Source organism: Lepisosteus platostomus, chromosome 5, assembly GCF_059453375.1.
Source record: "Lepisosteus platostomus isolate fLepPlt1 chromosome 5, fLepPlt1.hap1, whole genome shotgun sequence".
Taxonomy (NCBI): Eukaryota; Metazoa; Chordata; class Actinopteri; order Semionotiformes; family Lepisosteidae; genus Lepisosteus; species Lepisosteus platostomus.
In genome coordinates this window covers 67,810,668-67,830,967 of record NC_142615.1, presented here as the reverse complement: position 1 = coordinate 67,830,967, position 20,300 = coordinate 67,810,668, and the positions used below count along the sequence as shown (strand labels likewise).

General features: G+C 48.6%; 4 protein-coding genes across 5 annotated transcripts in view; all 4 read right to left on the bottom strand.

Annotated features, from left to right (window-relative positions):
* Positions 1-8,125, bottom strand: part of LOC148671859 (GTPase IMAP family member 8-like) — a 372,703-nt gene extending 364,578 nt beyond the window's left edge. The window contains exons 1-2 of one of the 2 annotated variants that reach the window (XM_088632757.1): positions 5,780-8,125; positions 1,351-3,065 (exon numbers count right to left, since the gene is read on the bottom strand). In XM_088632757.1, coding sequence (XP_088488883.1) covers positions 1,831-3,065; positions 5,780-6,803 — 2,259 coding nt within the window. In that variant the 5' untranslated portion in view covers positions 6,804-8,125 and the 3' untranslated portion in view covers positions 1,351-1,830. Of the gene's footprint in view, positions 1-1,350; positions 3,066-5,779 lie in introns of those variants that run through there. The other variant, XM_088632756.1, reaches the window with a different exon arrangement.
* Positions 1-20,300, bottom strand: part of LOC148671851 (NACHT, LRR and PYD domains-containing protein 1-like) — a 260,967-nt gene that overhangs the window by 130,871 nt on the left and 109,796 nt on the right. The gene's annotated exons all lie outside the window — the stretch shown is intronic.
* The window catches only part of LOC148671858 (uncharacterized), a 239,517-nt gene that overhangs the window by 219,064 nt on the left and 153 nt on the right, over positions 1-20,300 (bottom strand). The window contains exon 2 of the mRNA XM_088632735.1: positions 19,735-19,868. Coding sequence (XP_088488861.1) covers positions 19,735-19,765 — 31 coding nt within the window. The 5' untranslated portion in view covers positions 19,766-19,868. The remainder of the gene's footprint in view (positions 1-19,734; positions 19,869-20,300) is intronic.
* LOC148671849 (uncharacterized) overlaps positions 13,971-20,300 on the bottom strand; it is a 139,636-nt gene continuing 133,306 nt past the window's right edge. Inside the window, exon 2 of the mRNA XM_088632817.1 lies at positions 13,971-15,793. Within this exon, the coding sequence (XP_088488943.1) occupies positions 14,637-15,395 (759 nt within the window). The 5' untranslated portion in view covers positions 15,396-15,793 and the 3' untranslated portion in view covers positions 13,971-14,636. The remainder of the gene's footprint in view (positions 15,794-20,300) is intronic.

Below are 20,300 nucleotides of genomic sequence, written 5' to 3'. Positions count from 1 at the left end.
AATAACTATTTCATGAAACACGCGTTTCATTTTAATCAAGATGGGGGGCAAGGGGGTCTTCATCAAATATTCAAATATTGTAGGGTTACACGTTACAGGACTCCCGTCTCCTGTGGAGACACCTGTGGGGTCGTGTCAGGGCAGAAGTCCCACATTGTAAACCAGTGTAAACTGGGACTGGGACCAACCCGGATCAAGACCAGACCTGAGAGCTTCAGGACTCTCTCCCACTGGTGTCCTTTTCTCTCTCTCTGTCCTGTGTCCTAACAAACCCCACTAATCCCCCGTGTGGGAAAGAGGACCCGCTCGTCCCTCCTGTCCTGTCCCGGTGTCGCCGTCACTGGGACTAGAGCAGCCGGAGAGGAGACGCACTTCCAGAACTTTCCTTCCCGCTCGGCTCTTCCCCTCCTGAGGAAAGAGCATCTTCCCACACAAACAGCCCGTTTCTCTCGGAGACGCCCGCAGCACAGGGGGCCTTTTCCCAGGACACCAGGACTCCCCTCGTCTGCGGAAACACCCGGGAAGAGCCTCCCAGCCCACAGGAGGGGATTCCCAGTCCTTCCCGGGATTTCCAGGACAGGAGCAGCTCCTCAGCTGGGAATAAAACCGCCCCGAGAGGAGCTCGAGCGCTCGGGCTCGGAGCGTCGCTTAGCAACCGGCGCCGCAGCGGCACCCGGAGGACGAGCCGGAAGCGGGTTTTGGCGCCAGTTCTGCTCCTTGATGATCGGCTCAGGAGAATAAAGTCGATATAAAAACATAAAAATCCATTTCTCTCCCTCCTCTGTGGAAGCCGTGTCCGCCAGGGAGTGGAAAGAAAAAAAACGCGCCGCGGTTTCTCGCCATTTCGACTTTAGATCTCGAAATTATGACTTTTCTGACTCGGAATTGCGAGATATAAAGTCCCAATGACCAGAAATAAACTCGTGATTCTGAGATTGTAAGTCGCCGTTGCGAGATATAAAGTTCCAATGACCAGAAATAAAGTCGTGATTCTGAGATTGTAAGTCGCCGTTGCGAGATATAAAGTCCCAGTTGCCGGACGAGCCGGTTCTGTTCTTTGATTATCGGCTCAGGAGAATATAGTACACATATAAACAGATACACATACTGTAACGCCCGGTTGTGAGGAGGAGAAGCACCCCAATAAGTGTACTGTATAGCTTGTTGTTAAGTCGTTAAGTAATTACCACCCTAAAGATGTGTACGTGTTCCGTCATGTGTGTGTATACTCTGTGGTTGATAAAGAATAAAGCCTGGTTCGTTAATCGCGTCTCCACTGGTCCTTTGTCCTGAGAAGAACCTGTAAATGCTACAATATATTCTGTTACACACACATATACAATGTCAGAATTATATCCAAAAGTATTCATAACATTTATATATATACACAAAGAATAGCAAAATACAAACATGATCAAAATAGAACATTATTTAAAATTAGTTTTCTTCACATGGGACACTAAGGGCTGGTTTTCAGTGAGTCGGATCTCTTACGAGGAAGAGATCAGTGTTTCAGTGGAAAGTCCTCACTCTGTGTCCAGGAAGTATCCGGTCTTCCTCTCCCGCTGGGAAAGACTGTGTGGATCAGTGACTGACCTGCGGCAGTGTCTCTGTGTCTCTCCGTCACTCGGATAACACTGCCTGAGCTCCTCCTCTCCCTCTCCTGCTCCTATCTCAGTGTCTTCAGCTCTCTCTCAGCTCCTCGATCTCCTGTCTGTTTCTCTCTCCTGTCTGTGGGCTGTGTGCTTTTGTGTGTCTGCGGGCTGTGTGTGCTCTTGTCTCAGTCATCTTCTGTGACCTTCTTCTCGATGTGCTGCTTGTGGTCCTCAATCACTCTCCTGCATCTCCTGTGTGTCTCTGATGCCACACAGTGAGTCTGTCTATCACTGTGTTTTGTCTCTCTATTCTCTCTCTGTATCTCTCTACTGTCTCTCTCAGCTCCTCGATTTCCCTCCTGCAGCTCCTGTGCTCCTGTCCTGCTGGAGTGAACTGTGTTGTCGACACACTGACCTGCTGGAGAGTCTCTCTGTGTCTCTCTGCCTCCTCTCTGGCCTTTTCCTCATAGTGCTGCCTAAGCTCCTCCATCTCCCTTCTGTGTGTCTCCTCTCTCTCTCTCCTCTCCCTCTCCTGCTCCTCTCTCACCTCCCCCATCTCTCTCTGCAGCCTCTCTCTCTCCCCTCTCTCTCTCCTCAGCTCCTCCTCCAGCTCTCTCCTCCTCCCCTCATCCCTCTCCTCCCTCAGCCTCTCCTCCAGCTCTGCTATCTGCTCCTCCAGCGCTCTGATCTTCTCCTCTCGTGTCTGGATCTCCTCCTCCATCCTGCGGAGGTGGTTCTGCAGCTCCTTCTGGTGCTTCTCCCTCAGTCTCTCCTCCTCCCTCTGTTTGCTCTCCTCTCTGTCCCTCAGGATCTGCAGTTGCCTCTGTCTGATCTGGGACTCGGCCTCCTGGTACGTCTCAGTGCTGTAGTAGCTGCCCTTGTTTCCTGCTACCAGCTCCTCTATCTTCTCCAGCAGCTCTGTGACCTGAGTGCTGCCCCTGTCCTTGTTGTTGAGGGTGTGATACCTGTTCCCACACTTCTCCAGCAGCCACTGGAGCTCCCTGCTGCCTGTGTGCACAGACTCCTCCAGCGTCCTGCTGGTCAGCTCATCAGCGTGGGTGAGCAGGACCATGGTGTGTCCCAGGGCCCTCTCCCCGAATATCTCCAGGACTGTCTCCAGTGTCCTCCTCTCCTCCCCTGAGGATCGGCCCAGCGGGGTCACCAGGAGGAAGGCGTGGGGTCCCGGGGCAGACAGGTTAACACAGAGCCCCACATCCCGTCTCCTGTCCCCCTCAGACAGTCCATCGTGGAGCCAGTCTGGAGTGTCCACCACAGTCACCCGTCTCCCGGACAGTTGTCCTGTCCTCTTCCGGCTCTCCTGAGTGACCGCGGAGCTGCTGGCTTGAGAGGGAAACTCCTCTGAGCCCAGGATGGTGTTTCCTGCTGAACTCTTCCCAGCACCAGTCCTGCCCAGCAGCACCAGTCTCAGCTCAGTGGGGCGGGGCTGGAGTCTGGGTTCGACTTCACTCACTGCAACAGGAGGAGAGACAGGAGCATCAGGGAAGTTACACATAAGAGGAGACCAGCCTTTCCACATACAAGAAGGGTTCAGTTTGCTCAAGAGACAAAACTTAAAAGTCATTATAAAAGAAACTTATAGTCCTGGGCATCATGATAACTACATAGTTTTACCTGATGTTCATGATTTTCACTCGTTTCAGATACTGAAGAATCTGTGTTCATTTACTGGCCTCAAGCAACAACAGTCATGCTGCAGTACTGTACTGTTACAGGGGCAGAGTGTAGAAGGATGTTAATTGAAGGAGGAGAGATAATCTCTTCACTCCAGCGAAGAACAGCACTCTAGGAGAGTGTGCAGTCCAGTGCAATCATCCTGCTGGTATTTCACTCTGAAACTGACCACACCCAGAGTCCAGAGTCAGAGTCCACTGTGTCTTTATCAGAGGATACCTCCTACCCTGTACCCTACCACTGTCAGGACACCTAAATACCTGGTACCACATCTCCACTGCTGGGCTGAGCTGCAGTGATTCAGTGTCTGTCGGTCAGGAACTGTCCCTTCAACCCTGAGACCAGCATTCTTGACCACTTTGTTAAAAAGCAGAATTCAGACTCCAGGATGTTCAGTAATTCTCCATCTCACCCTGTTTGACACAGATTCTACAACAGGCTGCTGCTGTTCAGTCACAGACTCACTGATCTGCAGACAAGCTGTGACGAGTCCTTCAGACTGATGTACAGAAACAGCTCTTGTCTGGGGTTCTAATGATCTGCTGATGGGCTCTTTCACCCACTCCTGTCCTGCTGGACTTCAGAGCTGCCTTTGACACTAACAGATCAACTGAGGAGGCCATCGCCCCTGGTCTACACACTGCCCTCTCACACCTGGACGAGAGAGAAACGTATGTGAGAATGTTGTTGTTGATTACAGCTCAGCATTCAACACCATCGTACCCTCAAGGCTCGTCACCAAGCTCCGGGACGACCTGACCTGGACCCACCACACCAACCCCGTAGACAAGACAGCGCCTGTTCTTTCTCCCCAGACTGAAGAAGTTCAGCCTGCCTTCACGCATCCTGACCAGCTTCTACAGCTGCACCACTGAGAGCATCCTAACCGGCTGCACCACTGCCTGGTGTGGTAACTGCTCCACCCACGAGCTCAGGGTCCTCCAGAGGGTGGTGACACTGGCTCAGAACACTACCGGCTGCGCTACTGAACACAGAGGATATCTACTGTGTTAGATGCCTCAAGAAGGCCAGGTCCATCAGGGACCCCAGTCACCCTAAACACAACTTGCTCTCTCTACTACCATCTGGAAAACGGTACTGAAGTACTGAAGTATCAGACCAAGACCACCAGGTGTCAGAACAGCTTCTTCCCCCAGGCAGTGAGACTGCTGAACAGCCAACCACAGCAGACACCTGCAGTTACCTCCTTGAACTGACTGGGGGCACTGGCACTCTCAGGACACCTACGAAGAGCACTAAATACCTCCTACCCAGTACCCTACTACTGTCAGGACACCTAAATACCTAAATACCTCCTACCCTGTACCCTACTACTGTCAGGACACCTAATAATAATAATAATAATTGCTTACACTTATATAGCGCTTTTCTGGACACTCCACTCAAAGCGCTTTACAGGTAATGGGGACTCCCCTCCACCACCACCAATGTGCAGCATCCACCTGGATGATGCGACGGCAGCCATAGTGCGCCAGAACGCTCACCACACATCAGCTATCAGTGGGGAGGAGAGCAGAGTAATGTAGCCAATTCATAGAGGGGGATTATTAGGAGGCCTGTGTCCCCGTCACTATACTGGGGCATTAGGACCCACATGGACCGCAGGGTGAGCACCCCCTGCTGGCCACACTAACACCTCTTCCAGCAGCAACCTTAGTTTTTCCCAGGAGGTCTCCCATCCAGGTACTGACCAGGCTCACACCTGCTTAGCTTCAGTGGGTTGCCAGTTGTGAGTTGCAGGGTGATATGGCTGCTGGCCATATAGGGGTTGCAACCTAAATACTTAAATACCTCCTACCCTGTACCCTACTACTGTCAGGACACCTAAATACCTAAATACCTCCTACCCTGTACCCTACTACTGTCAGGACACCTTAATACCTCCTACCCTGTACCCTACTACTGTCAGGACACCTAAATACCTCCTACCCTGTACCCTACTACTGTCAGGACACCTAAATACCTCCTACCCTGTACCCTACTACTGTCAGGACACCTCAATACCTCCTATCCTTGTGTTACTTCCACACAATCTGTGAATTGCAATTGTGTAATTGCTGTATCCCAATGTTAACCCCTATAAATTCCTGTCCTCCAACTCTTCCATCCCTCTTAACGAGCCTTTAACGAGCTCGCAGATTTCAATGCTGACAACACCGCTGTGTGCTGTACTGTTCGTGCATCGATCAATAAACCTTGATTGATTGAGTGTTGGTCAGTCTTGAGAAACAGATTACAGAGACTGAGCTGCTGTGTGATGGATTAAATCTAATCTTCCTGAGAGAAAACAGTTCAATTACAGCACAGAGGATTTAAACAGACACAGATCTGTGTGCCACTGTGTTAGTAACGCAGTACAGAGCGGAGCACAGTATGATTTTAATTCCTAACAGGACACAAGATGGTTGAATCTCTCAGTCTGATGAGCAGTAAGATCAGTGACTCAGTAATACAGCATCAATCACACTCACTGTTGGGAGATTCAAGTTCTTTACTGTTCCTCCTCTTGACAGGCAGTCTGGGCTCCTCTATCTCTTTCTCCAGCTCCTCTTCCTCCAGTGTCTTTCTCATCTTCTCCTTCAGCTCCTCTTCTCTCCTGCTCCACTCCTCCCCCAACCTCTGTCTGAGCTCCTCTTCTCTCTCTCTCTCCCTTCTTTCATACTTCTGTCTCAGCTCCTCTGTCTCTCCCTGTCTCTCCTCCAACCTCAGTCTCAGCTCCTCTGTCTCTCTCTGTCTCTGCTCTTCCCTCTGTCTGATATATTTCTCCAGTTCAGTGTTTATTTCTTTGATGTCAGTGGTGAAGTACAGCCCATAGTTTCCTGCCACCATGTCCTCTATCTTCTCAAGCAGCTCTGTGACCTGAGTGCGGTCTGCCCTGTTCTTGTTGTTGAGAACATGATACCTGTTCCCACACTTCTCCACCAAACACTGGAGCTCCTTCCCTCTTCTCTCAATGGTTGTGTCTCTCAGTCTGTCCCCCCAGGTGAACAGCACTATTGTGTGTCTCCACACTCTCTCACTGAGAAGTTCCAGATGTTCCTTCACTGATCTCCAGTCTGTGATTGAGTCCAGATTAATCACCAGGAGGAGAGTGTGGGGTCCTGGGGGACACAGAGACACAATCTTCACAGCCTCCTGTCTGATCTGCTGTGGATCATTCCTCATCAGCCACTCATCCCAGCCTGGAGTGTCGACCACAGTGATCTGTCTCCCAGCTACTTCACCCTGTCTCTTCTCACACTCCTCAGTTACTCCCTCAGTGTCAAACTCCTCTGAGCCCAGGATGGTGTTTCCTGCTGCGCTCTTCCCAGCACCAGTCCTGCCCAGCAGTACCAGTCTCAGCTCAGAGGGGTGGGGCTGGAGTCTGGGTTCGACTTCACTCACTGCAACAGGAGGAGAGACAGGAGCATCAGGGAGGTGACACATGAGAGGAGATGAGCCTCTCCACATATAAGAAGGGTTCAGTTTGTTCAAAAGTAAAAATTTAAAAGTCATTATGAAGGAAACTTACAGAATGAACATCTGGGAATTAACCTTGAGTATCAACTAACTACATAGTTTTACCTGATGTTCATGATTTTTCCTTGTGTCAGATCTATTTTTTCAAAGTGACTCAAGTTTCATCTGAAAAGTCTGTGTTTATATACTGGCCTCAAGCAACAACAGTCATGCTGTAGTACTGTACTGTTACAGGGACAGAGTGTAGAAGGACGTTAATTGAAGAAGGAGAGATAATCTCTTCACTCCAGTGAAGAACAGCACTCTAGGAGAGTGCAGTCCAGTGCAATCATCCTGCTGGTATTTCACTCTGAAACTGACCACACCCAGAGTCCAGAGTCAGAGTCCACTGTGTCTTTATCAGAGGATGACAAGAGAGAAACAGGTTTAATAATTCTCAGCACCTGTCAGTGGAATAAACTCCACCTCATGTTCCTGGTACCACATCTCCACTGCTGGGCTGAGCTGCAGTGATTCAGTGTCTGTCGGTCAAGAACTGTCCCTTCAACCCTGAGACCTGCAGTCTTGACCACTTTGTTAACAAAGCAGAATTCAGACTCCAGGCTGTTCAGTAATTCTCCATCTCACCCTGTTTGACACAGATTCTACAACAGGCTGCTGCTGTTCAGTCAGACTCACTGATCTGCAGACAAGCTGTGACGAGTCTTTCAGACTGATGTACAGAAACAGCTCTTGTCTGGGGTTCTAATGATCTGCTGATGGGCTCTTTCACCCACTCCTGTCCTGCTGGACTTCAGAGCTGCCTTTGACACTAACAGATCAACTGAGGAGGCAATCTCTGAGAGACGCTGTGGTGCCTCATGGGCATCAGCCTGTCCCTCCCCTGTCAGAGAGAAAGATCACAGATTATTTACATGATAAAGTTCTCATCACAGATATCTTCACTCTTCATCCCATTTCAAATTTACGATAAAAACTTCTCTATATCTTTTCTATTGTCCCTGCCCTGTGAGAGAGGAAAAACACAGATTGAGGTTAATTTTCTGTGTATTCTCTGTGGTATACAAAAATGTTCTGTTAATGTTAGGTAATCAGACTGTATTCTTACAACATTCTTATTCTGTATTCTTACAATTGATATAAAATATATACATTTTATTTTTAACTGTTCTCTCAATAGTACATGTTTATTTTTCATCAGGATTTTTTTTCTTAGAATAATTTAACCTCACTGAAAGGTTAGATTTCTCTCATCTGATAAACAACACAGACATTTTTTCCATCACCTTCCTTGCTCATCTTTACCAAGGGTGCCAATACTTCTGGAGGGCCCTGTAGAGTCCCACTAACACTCAGTGTCCAATGGCAGTTCAGACATATTTGGGACTCCTGTGTTCAGTATGAACCTTTATACCACCTTATTTTAAAAACACATGTAAAAAACTGTAAAATCATTCAGTCCGTCCTGATTCTTCAGTAGTGAGTCTAAAATGTCACATTTCATAAAGAAATGTTTGGGACTCAGCCACCTGGCTGGGAAATCTGTGTGTTGTATAGTTTCAAACCGCTTAGAAACTATCTACTGTGATCCACACTGAAGAGAACTAGCATGATGTTAGTTTAAAAACAGTGAAACTGATAAGCTGGAGGAACTGAGTCTCTATAGTCTGAAGGGAGTGTCCCACACTGACAGGGTGAAGATGGGGAACCATAAATATATACAAAATATTCAACATCCTTAGTGACAGTCAGTCATCATTAAAGACCAGTTAGGTATTGACACCTCAGAGTTCCTCAGAATTAACACTGAGGCTCAAAGCAACACTAAGACTTAAAATCAGGAGTGGGAGGCTCTACTGTACACAGAGAGAGGTGGGAGAGGGGAACAGGCTGATACCCTGGCTTCTCTCCAGACACAGCTGGATGAGCTTCTCCAGTCAGGACATGGGGCTCTACTGTACACAGAGAGGGGTTGAGGGAGGGGACAAGCTGCCCAGTCAAGACAGGAGAAACAGCTGCACGAGAACCTGGAATCACTACTAATTATGGGCCAAATAAATTCCTCTGTTGTTCATCTGTACTGATTCCTCTCTGGTATTATCAGCTGTACAATAAACACGGCCTCTGAGCAACAAACAGGAAATGTTCATATCTGAGCGTGTCTGAGCATCATGAATACTAACAGTGTGAATCCAATACCATCAGCACATGGTCAGGTTTTACATCAATCATTTTACCTTAAATAAACACCTTACTAAAATATTTAGTACAGTCCAAACAGCTTGAGTTTACACTACCGATCTCTGATCCCCAACAAGAGAAAGTGAAAGTAAAACAGTTCCTGTCTCTCTCCTTGTTCAGACCCCGTGTGTCTGACAGACAGAACACACTCTCAGCAGACAGGAAGACACTTCTCCAGCTGCTGCTGTGCTCTGTGACATAGAAGAGACCCTCAGTGACTCCCGTACCGACACTCTGACAGGTAGAACAAGAGAAAACTCACCAGGGCTGAGCACTGAGCTCCTAAACTCTGCCATCTCTCTCTCCGTCTCTTCCTGGTGATCTGAAGGGCAGAACTTTGTCCTCTCAGTGGCTCTTGATAAAAGATTTACTGGGTTCAGTTAATGATTAACTCATCAGGGCAGAATGAAGTCTTGGACGCCACCTGATATGAACGTTTCTGGTATATCTAATCAGTTAAGAATTTAAAAATACTTTTAAAATTATTTTTCATAAGCAAACTCTCGTTTGGGGTTCTGGAAAGTTGATCTAAAAGGATCTCCAAAGCACTTTACAGTCAGGGACCCCACTTCATCCCACCTGCAAACAACTGAGAAGAGGGAATTTGGGGAGTACAGACCGAACCCCGACTAAGCAGCACCCCTGACCAGCAGTCTGGACACTGGGGTCACACCCCTACTCTCACACACAGTGCCCTGATCTGTACTGACCAGCAGTCGGGACACTGGGGTCCACACCCCTACTCTCACACACAGTGTCCTGATCTGTAATGACCAGCAGTCGGGACACTGGGGTCCACACCCCTACTCTCACACACAGCGTCCTGATCTGTACTGACCAGCAGTCGGGACACTGGGGTCCACACCCCTACTCTCACACACACTGTCCTGATCTGTACTGACCAGCAGACAGGACAGGAGGGACGAGCGGGTCCTCTTTCCCACACGGGGGATTAGTGGGGTTTGTTAGGACACAGGACAGAGAGAGAGAAAAGGACACCAGTGGGAGGGAGGTGTGAGGAACAGTTCTTTCCGGACCCTACGCGACACAATCCGGGGTTGAGTGAGGAAACACTGCGGAGAAAGGCAGGCAGGCAGCAGGGGATGAATGAAGACCTGTCCATGAAGGGCTGGCGGCCGAGGCACACGACCCAGAACAGAGTCCAACGCGTAATCCCGGAAAAGCAAAAGGTCCAAAGCCAGGCTGACGGTTAAAAACGGGAACCGGGTCGGAACCGGCGGGGGGAACAGAGAGTGACGCTTTAAAACCATGACGCATCCAGGTCTCGGGCTCGCATGATACGGGGCTGAACGCGGACTGAGGAGCCGTCTGGCTTTTAAGGTGGGCTGGGAGGAGGAACAGCGGGCAGGTGCACAGAATCAGGTCCGACGTGAAAGAGCCGGAGCGCCCTTAAGGGGGAGGGACTACAGTCGTGACAGGAGTCCTGAGACTGATGAAGCTCTCGGTTCTGGTCTTGATCCGGGTTGGATCAACTGGTTTACAACGTGGGACTTCTGTACTAATGATAATAATACTACTACTACTACTACTAATAATAATAATACATTAAATACACTTGAATGATCTCGCGACATCGGCGGACAGGCGCGCGCCTGCTGTTCGAATCTTAACGGTCGCCCGGAGCTCCGCGCGAGCGCGCCATTGAAATACCACAAATAAAATAAAATAATAAAACTCAGACTGAACTCCCAGCCGCGAGTCTGGATCGTCCTCCTCTCCTGAGGGGAAGAGCGGCCTGGCCTGCTGTCGACAGGAGTGTGGACACGGAGAGACTCGCAGTGAGAGACTCCAGCTGCCCCGGACCGGCGGACACGGCGGAGAGAGAGACGGCCGAGTACATTATTATTATCATTATTATTATTATTATTATTATTATTATTATTATTATTAGACCAGCAGGGGAGGGTAGAGACGGCCTCTCCGGTCAGTCTGGTTTCCATGACGACGGGCCGGATTCACTCCGCTTCAGTACAAACCCGCCGCAGGTCCGGTTCGTGTGGGTCTGCGGGTCCAGCTGAGGACGGGTCGTGTTTGTGTGCGTTTTCTAATAATAATAAATACACTTTATTTTATATAGCGCCTTTAAAGGGGGCTTCTCAAAGCGCTTTACTGAGTGACAAGAACAATAAATGACAAATATATATATATACACAAGATAAAACCAGTAACAGGTTTCAGGTGTGAAGAAGACTCCACGGCCGAAACGTTTTCTTTCTTTCAGCAGGAATAAACCTGTTACTTGTTCCTTTATCAAATCGAAACTGTATTAAATACGAGTGAACTGTTTTCTCAGATCACTTCCAGTCTGTAGTTTCTTTGTAAATATGTATTAATACCTCATATTGTAGTTCGGTCCCAGAGCAGTTGTATGAGCCTGTGTTTTCACCCGGGGCTGTTTTAAAGAAGTTCATGCAGGCAGGTAGTCCGCTCTGTGTGTAACCCTGTCTGAACGCCTCCCCACAGCAGGCGATAGCTACTAGTAACGAACTACAATTCCCACAACCCCCCTGGGCGACTTCCTGCGGGCGTCTGTACCTTAAGTCCCACAGTCTGACTGCTTTACAGACTGCTGGGGTTAACAGATTGCGGATTATCTCTTGGATAGCAGATTATCTCGTAATGACGAGATCTCAACCATCCTTCCAGTGTATGAGCACCCTGTTACACTGCGCCCTGACAGTACATTCGAGCTACACAAGCGTGTGCTGGGTTTCGTGCTGCAGTTTATTCACAATGAGACGTGACAGGTTGGACCTCGTGGGAACACAGTTTCAACCAGCAGGACACTCACTCCTGTCCTGAAACAGGAACGAGTTCGCCCCAGAACCAACCCCACCGCTGAGGACTGAAGGTCAGGCAGTGACGCTGTCGGTGTTGAGTGACAGCCGTGCCGGGTGACATTCCGAGATGATCCGCTGTTCTGGACAGCTCGACGCCCTTGGTCCTCTACCGAGAAGGAGGCAGCCTGGGGACGCTGCTGTCGAACAGACAAGCTCCAGTCTGGCCTGGAGAAACGCTCACTCACCAGGCGGACTGTCAGGCGCCCCTGAGTATTCACGACCCCTCCGGTGCTCTAGCTCAAACCGCCACCCTGCTGCCCCACGGCCTCGTGGGTAGAGGCTTCCCCTCCTCCGCTGCTCCCCTCGGCTACACCACCTGTGGGACCCCCACACCCCCCCTCACCTGCAGTCCCTCTGCCTGGCGAGCAGCTGCAGGGGCAGTAAAACCTCCGCCCCTCTGGAGTCACCCGCCCACCTCCTGCCTCCTGCACCCGAGCCGGACTCAGGACCGAGCCGAAGGTCCTGTGACCCGGAGCTGTATGATGACGTCCGCACACCCTGACCCATCAGCAGTGAGGGAGTCAGGGCCAGATATAACGTCACGAGCTGGAGGAGAGGTCAGAGAGGGGAGAGTTTCAGCAGGAACGTGGAAAACCTGCTTCCCGGGACACCTCATCATCAGGAAACCAACAGATTGTTCACAGTTTCTTCACCCGCAAGAAAGCAATTTAACATCCCGGCCGGTGTCTCCAGATATGGATTAGTCAGGCGCTATACCACTTGATTCTGAAAAGCTTTGAGCTCCTGGCTGTGGCTCATCCTAATATAATCCAAAACATCTTGTACGACAGAAAAGTCATCAACATCCTTCAATTGACCGGTCAAGCTGGATGTCTTTGTCTTGTATAAAAAGGTGAGTACATGAAGAAGTACAGTCTGCAGAATCAGAGGCCAGTTGACTCAGGGAAATACTGTTCACTGATTGTGGAGGAGTTTCTCTGTTTGACTTTGTGCCAGAACTAAAGACATTTTCCTGGTTGAATTAAATTTTCTCCTTCAGTTGCTGTCCGATTTTATTGTGTAAATTGATCCACAGTTTTGGAAACAAAATCCCTCAGGACACACGACTCCTTCACTTTCCTCTTTACCATCTATCAAGCTCCGATTATAAACAGAGCACCTGCGATCCCAGAATTCCTCAGTCCTCTGAGCCAGAGAAGGTTCTGTTTGCCAGCTGAAGGCACAGAGTCGAGATGAGGCCACACAGAGACTCCAGAGACAGCAGAGTGGAGCTGGTTGGCTTTGTTACAGTAGTGTCTGTCACATCGGGACTGTTCTCAGAGAAACCAAAGATTACAAGGCTCTGTTAGGACTCACTCAAAGGGTGTGTGGAGTTATTTAGTAAGGATTGGTGGAGTATTGACAGACACAATTGCTCAGTGTTACTCCATGTGACTGAGTCTTAACGCTCTCTTTGGACCAATCAGAGAGTGTCCTTGTCACGTCATCGTGTTGGTCAGCTGTCTGGAGTCTCGGAGAGAGATTCAGACACAGTGATCCTTTCCTTGAGCCTGCTGTAAGATCTCAAAGAGATCCAGGGATCCAGTCTCTGTCTGGGATTTTTCCCCATCAGTCAGACACACAAAACCACAGGTAATAAAGAACTGGACTGCTGTTCAAGGCAGCCCCAATACAGAGAGAACAGGAAAGAAAGCACACCCCAAAATTACAGGGGTGCTGTCTGGAGAAAAGCCCTGTAAACAATAGAGTCAACTGAACACTCTACACTGCGAAGTATATCTTTAACAAACTATTAACATATCAGCACCAGAGTCTTCATCAGGACAAACACACTTGGTTTAGTGAGAATCGTTACAGACAGCAGTTCCCCACCATCCTCATCCTCGTGAGGGGAGACCCTGTGTTTTACACTGGAAGAACCACAACTGGATAAACACTCACATACAGATTATAGACATTACTGTAACCATTCAAATCTGAAATACCAAGAGGTTTTAGGGCCCTGTGAATGTTCTACAAATGCAGCTCATGTTGTTGGTGTGCTAGGTAGGTGCTAATCGGTGACGCTGCACAATACAGACCAGCACTGGCTGACAGAGCTTGGAGGAGTGGACTGAAATGAGTGATGGAGGAGTTCAAATCAGAATCAAATCAAAGTTTATTTATCAAATGCACAACAATACAGCGTGCAGCAGTAGTTGCTGGCAAAGCAATGTCTTTTCCGCGGGCTCATGAGAATCACAAAATTGAGGTTATGAAAATAACATGATAATAGATGTAATAGAAATGGAATAAAACTCAGCACAAGTAGAGCTGCCGTGTGTCCATGGTGTGTGCATATATACAAGTAGTGTGGTTGTGCTGAAGACAGTGAAGGATGCCGATAGGAGCAAAGAAAAACGTCAGAAATAAAAGAGGCGTTTGCCAGCAAAGCTGAATGTCAGAGCACTGAATAAGCCAGAAAAAAACTTTAAACTGCCTCATGGAAACACGGGCGAAAAGCGAAAGAGGAATTGATGTTGGATAGTAACCAGGAATGTGTACATTATCAAAAGTAATTATTTCAATTTAGGTCCCACAACAACCGGAAACTAAAGGTTCTATAGATGAGTTTTCAGTGAGCCAAGAATGTTTTGGAGTATAGAGTGTGCTGTTGACTCTAATTTATATAGTGACAGTGTATAGTGTCCAGGAACTATCCAGCCTCTTTCTCTCCTGCTGGGAGAGACTGTGTGGTTAAGTGTATGACCTGCTGCAGTGTCTCTCTGCCTCTCTGGCCCTTGTCTCATAACACTGACTGAGCTCCTCATTCTCTCTCCTGTATCTCTCCACTGTCTCTCTCAGCTCCTCGATCTCCCTCCTGCAACTCCTGTCCTGCTGGAGTGAACTGTATTGTCAACACAATGATCTGCTGGAGAGTCTCTCCGTGTCTCTCTGCCTCCTCTCTGGCCTTTTCCTCATAGTGCTGCCTGAGCTCCTCCATCTCCCTTCTGTGTGTCTCCTCTCTCTCTCTCCTCTCCCTCTCCTGCTCCTCTCTCAGTTCCTCCATCTCTCTCTGCAGCCTCTCTCTCCCCCCTCTCTCTCTCCTCAGCTCCTTCTCCAGCTCTCTCCTCCTCCCCTCATCCCTCTCCTCCCTCAGCCTCTCCTCCAGCTCTGCTATCTGCTCCTCCAGCGCTCTGATCTTCTCCTCTCGTGTCTGGATCTCCTCCTCCATCCTGCGGAGGAAGTTCTGCAGCTCCTTCTGGTGCTTCTCCCTCAGTCTCTCCTCCTCCCTCTGTTTGCTCTCCTCTCTGTCCCTCAGGATCTGCAGTTGCCTCTGTCTGATCTGGGACTCTGCCTCCTGGTACGTCTCAGTGCTGTAGTAGCTGCCCTTGTTTCCTGCTACCAGCTCCTCTATCTTCTCCAGCAGCTCTGTGACCTGAGTGCTGCCCCTGTCCTTGTTGTTGAGGGCGTGATACCTGTTCCCACACTTCTCCAGCAGACACTGGAGCTCCCTGCTGCCTGTGTGCACAGACTCCTCCAGCGTCCTGCTGGTCAGCTCATCAGCGTGGGTGAGCAGGACCATGGTGTGTCCCAGGGCCCTCTCCCCAAATATCTCCAGGACTGTCTCCAGTGTCCTCCTCTCCTCCCCTGAGGATCGGCCCAGCGGGGTCACCAGGAGGAAGGCGTGGGGTCCCGGGGCAGACAGGTTAACACAGAGCCCCACATCCCGTCTCCTGTCCCCCTCAGACAGTCTGGCATGGAGCCAGTCTGGAGTGTCCACCACAGTCACCCGTCTCCCGGACACTTGTCCTGTCCTCTTCCGGCTCTCCTGAGTGACCGCGGAGCTGCTGGCTTCAGAGGGAAACTCCTCTGAGCCCAGGATGGTGTTTCCTGCTGCACTCTTCCCAGCACCAGTCCTGCCCAGCAGCACCAGTCTCAGCTCAGAGGGGTGGGGCTGGAGTCTGGGTTCGACTTCACTCACTGCAACAGGAGGAGAGACAGGAGCATCAGGGAGGTGACACATGAGAGGAGACCAACCTCTCCACAGATAAGAAGGGTTCAGTTTGCTCAAGAGACAAAACTTAAAAGTCATTATGAAGGAATCTTACAGAATGAACATCTGGGAATTAACCTTGAGTATTAACTAACTACAAAGTTTTACCTGATGTTCATGATTTTTCCTTGTGTCAGATCTATTTTTTCAAAGTGACTCAAGTTTGATCTGAAAAGTCTGTGTTTATATACTGGCCTCAAGCAACAACAGTCATGCTGCAGTACTGTACTGTTACAGGGGCAGAGTGTAGAAGGACGTTAATTGAAGAAGGAGAGATAATCTCTTCACTCCAGTGAAGAACAGCACTCTAGGAGAGTGCAGTCCAGTGCAATCATCCTGCTGGTATTTCACTCTGTTCAGTAATTCTCCATCTCAACCTGTTTGACACAGATTCTACAACAGGCAGCTGCTGTTCAGTCACAGACTCACTGATCTGCAGACAAGCTGTGACGAGTCCTTCAGACTGACGTACAGAAACATCTCTTGTCTGGGATTCTAATGATCTGCTAATGGGCTCTTTCACCCACTCCTGTCCTGCTGGAGTTCAGAGCTGCCTTTGACACTAACAGATCAACTGAGGAGGCCATCGCCCCTGGTCTACACACTGCCCTCTCACACCTGGACGAGAGAGAAACGTATGTGAGAATGTTGTTGTTGATTACAGCTCAGCATTAGGCACAAATACATCCTCCACCCTGACTCTGAACACCCATTCACATCAGTGGGTCCGCAGTGGTCCAGATTGTCAAATTCCTAGGTGTCAACATCACAGGCGACCTGACCTGGACCCACCACACCAACCCCGTAGACAAGACAGCGCCTGTTCTTTCTCCCCAGACTGAAGAAGTTCAGCCTGCCTTCACACATCCTGACCAGCTTCTACAGCTGCACCACTGAGAGCATCCTAACCGGCTGCACCACTGCCTGGTGTGGTAACTGCTCTGCCCACGAGCTCAGGGTCCTCCAGAGGGTGGTGACACTGGCTCAGAACACTACCGGCTGCGCTTCTGAACACAGAGGATATCTACTGTGTTAGATGCCTCAAGAAGGCCAGGTCCATCCTCAGGGACCCCGGTCACCCTAAACACAACTTGTTCTCTCTACTACCATCTGGAAAACGGTACTGAAGTATCAGACCAAGACCACCAGGTGTCAGAACAGCTTCTTCCCCCAGGCAGTAAGACTGCTGAACAGCCAACCACAGCAGACACCTGCAGTTACCTCCTTGAACTGACAGGGGGCACTGGCACTCTCAGGACACCTACGAAGAGCACTAAATACCTCCTACCCTGTACCCTACTACTGTCAGGACACCTAAATACCTCCTATTCTTGTGTTAGTTCTACACAATCTGTGAATTGCAATTGTGTAATCTGTTGTATCCCAATATTAACCCCTATAAATTCCTATGGTTGAATCTCTCAGTTTGGTGACCAGTAAGATCAGTGACTCAGTAATACAGCATCAATCACACTCACTGAGGGGAGGTTCAAGATCTTTACTGTTCCTCCTCTTGACAGGCAGTCTGGGCTCCTCTGTCTCTTTCTCCAGCTCCTCTTCCTCCAGTGTCTTTCTCATCTTCTCCTTCAGCTCCTCTTCTCTCCTGCTCCACTCCTCTTCCAACCTCTGTCTGAGCTCCTCTTCTCTCTCTCTCTCCCTTCTTTCATACTTCTGTCTCAGCTCCTCTGTCTCTCTCTGTCTCTCCTCCTCCCTCTGTCTCAGCTCCTCTGTCTCTCTCTGTCTCTCCTCCTCCCTCTGTCTCAGCTCCTCTGTCTCTCTCTGTCTCTCCTCCTCCCTCTGTCTCAGCTCCTCTGTCTCTCTCTGTCTCTCCTCCTCCTTTTGTTTAATATATTTTTCTAGTTCAGTGTTTATTTCTTTGATGTCAGTGGTGAAGTAAAGCCCATAGTTTCCTGCCACCATGTCCTCTATCTTCTCCAGCAGCTCTGTGACCTGAGTGCTGCCCCTGTCCTTGTTGTTGAGAACATGATACCTGTTCCCACACTTCTCCATCAGCCACTGGAGCTCCTCTCCTCCTTCCTCAATGTGCTGCTCAATGGTTGTGTGTGTCCCCCAGGTGAACAGCACTATTGTGTGTCTCCACACTCTCTCACTGAGAAGCTCCAGATGTTCCTTCACTAATCTCCAGTCTGTGTCTGAGTTCACATTAATCACCAGGAGGAGAGCATGGGGTCCTGGGGGACACAGAGACACACTGCGCACAACCTCCTGTCTGATCTGCTGTGGAACATAATCATCATCATCATAATTCCACTCATCCCAGCCTGGAGTGTTGACCACAGTGATCTGCCTCCCAGCTACTTCACCCTGTCTCTTCTCACATTCCTGAGGTTCTCCCTCAGTGTCAAACTCCTCTCTGCCCAGGATGGTGTTTCCTGCTGAGCTCTTCCCAGACCATCTCTGGCCTAGCAGCACGATCCTGATCTCTGAGAGATGCTGTGGTGCCTCATGGGAATCAGCCCGTCTCCTTCCTTTGAGAGAGGAAAATCACAGATTATTGAGATTATTTTTCTGTGTATTCTCTGTGGTATACAAACATATTCTGTTAATGTTAATCAAACTGTATTCTTACAACATTCTTATTCTGTATTCTTACAATTTATATAAAATATATATTTCTTATTTTTAACTGTTCTCTCAATAGTACATGTTTATTTTTCATCAGGATTTTGTTTCTTAGAATAATTTAACCTCACTGAAAGGTTAGATTTCTCTCATCTGATAAACACAGACATTTTTTCCCAATGTCTTCCTTGCTCATATTTACCAAGGGCGCCAATACTTCTGGAGGGCCCTGTAGAGTCCCACTAACACTCTGAGTGTCCAGTGGCAGTTCAGACCCATATGGGGCTCCTGTGTTCAGTATGAACCTTTATACCACCTTATTTTAAAAACACATGTCAAAACTGTAAAATCATTCAGTCCGTCCTGATTCTTCAGTAGTGAGTCTAAAATGTCACATTTCATAAAGACATATTTGGGACTCAGCCACCTGGCTTGGAAATCTGTGTGTTGTATAGTTTCAAACCGCTTAGAAACTATCTACTGTGATCCACACTGAAGAGAACTAGCATGATGTTAGTTTAAAATCAGTGAAACTGACAAGCTGGAGAAATGGAGTCTCTTTAGTCTGAAGGGAGTGTCCCACACTGACAGGGTGAAGATAGGAAACACAATACATACAAAATATTCAACATCCTCGGTGACAGTCAGTCATCATTAAAGACCAGTTAGATATTGACACCTCAGAGTTCTTCAGAATTAACACTGAAACTCAAAGCAACACTAAGACTTAAAATCAGGAGTGGGAGGCTCTACTGTACACAGAGAGGGGTGGGAGAGGGGAACAAGCTGCCCGGTCAGGACAGGAGAAACAGCTGCACGAGAACCTGGAATCACTACTAATTACGGGCCAAATAAATTCCTCTGTTGTTCATCTGTACTGATTCCTCTCTGCTATTATCAGCTGTACAAGAAACACGGCCTCTGAGCAACAAAAGGAAATGTTCATATCTGAGCATTATGAATACTAACAGTGTGAATCCAATACCATCAGCACACAGTCAGGTTTAACATCAACCATTCTACCTTAAATAAACACCTGATTAAAATATTTAGTGAATTCCAAACAGCTTGAGTTGACACTACCGATCCCTGATCCCTGACAAAAGAAAGTGAAAGTACATCAGCTCCTGTCTCTCTCTCCAAGTTCAGACCCTGTGTGTCTGACAGAACACACTCAGCAGACAGGAAGACACTTCTCCAGCTGCTGCTGTGCTCTGTGACAGAGAAGAGACCCTCAGTGACTCCCTTACAGACACTCTGACAGGCAGAACAAGAGAAAACTCACCAGGGCTGAGCGCTGAGCTCTCAGATGCCATCTCTCTCTCTCCTCTTCCTGCTGATCTGAGGGAGAAGGACTTTCTGTTCTCTTCAGGTAAAGGTGAGCTCACCCGACCGATGAAGACTCTACTCTGGCGCCACCTGGTGGATCAGTACAAATGAAACTTAATAAACCGCCAGGAAAATTCATAACGCATCTCTTCACTCTGGAAACATTCAACATGAAAATACTTTTCACGTGTAAACTCTCATGTGACTCGTGTTGTTCCAATAAAAGGTTTGCTCTGTCAACCTATCAGCTGCTGCAGGTGAAAGGCTCAGGAAATCCAGAAATTTTAAAAGTAACTGAGACAAATCGCACGAGTGTGTCTTAAATACAACGATTAACTGCGAATGGACTGAAAAAGACTCCGTTTTAAACTCACTTCCCCTGTGAACCTGCAGCACTGAGTCAGTGTTTTCTGAAATGTGCTCGTATTTAGAAGAGCTAATACTTCGCATGTGCATTAAACACATACTCTTTTGGGGAACAAACGTGCAAAAACAATTTAAAAGAAACGAGTAGTATTTAGG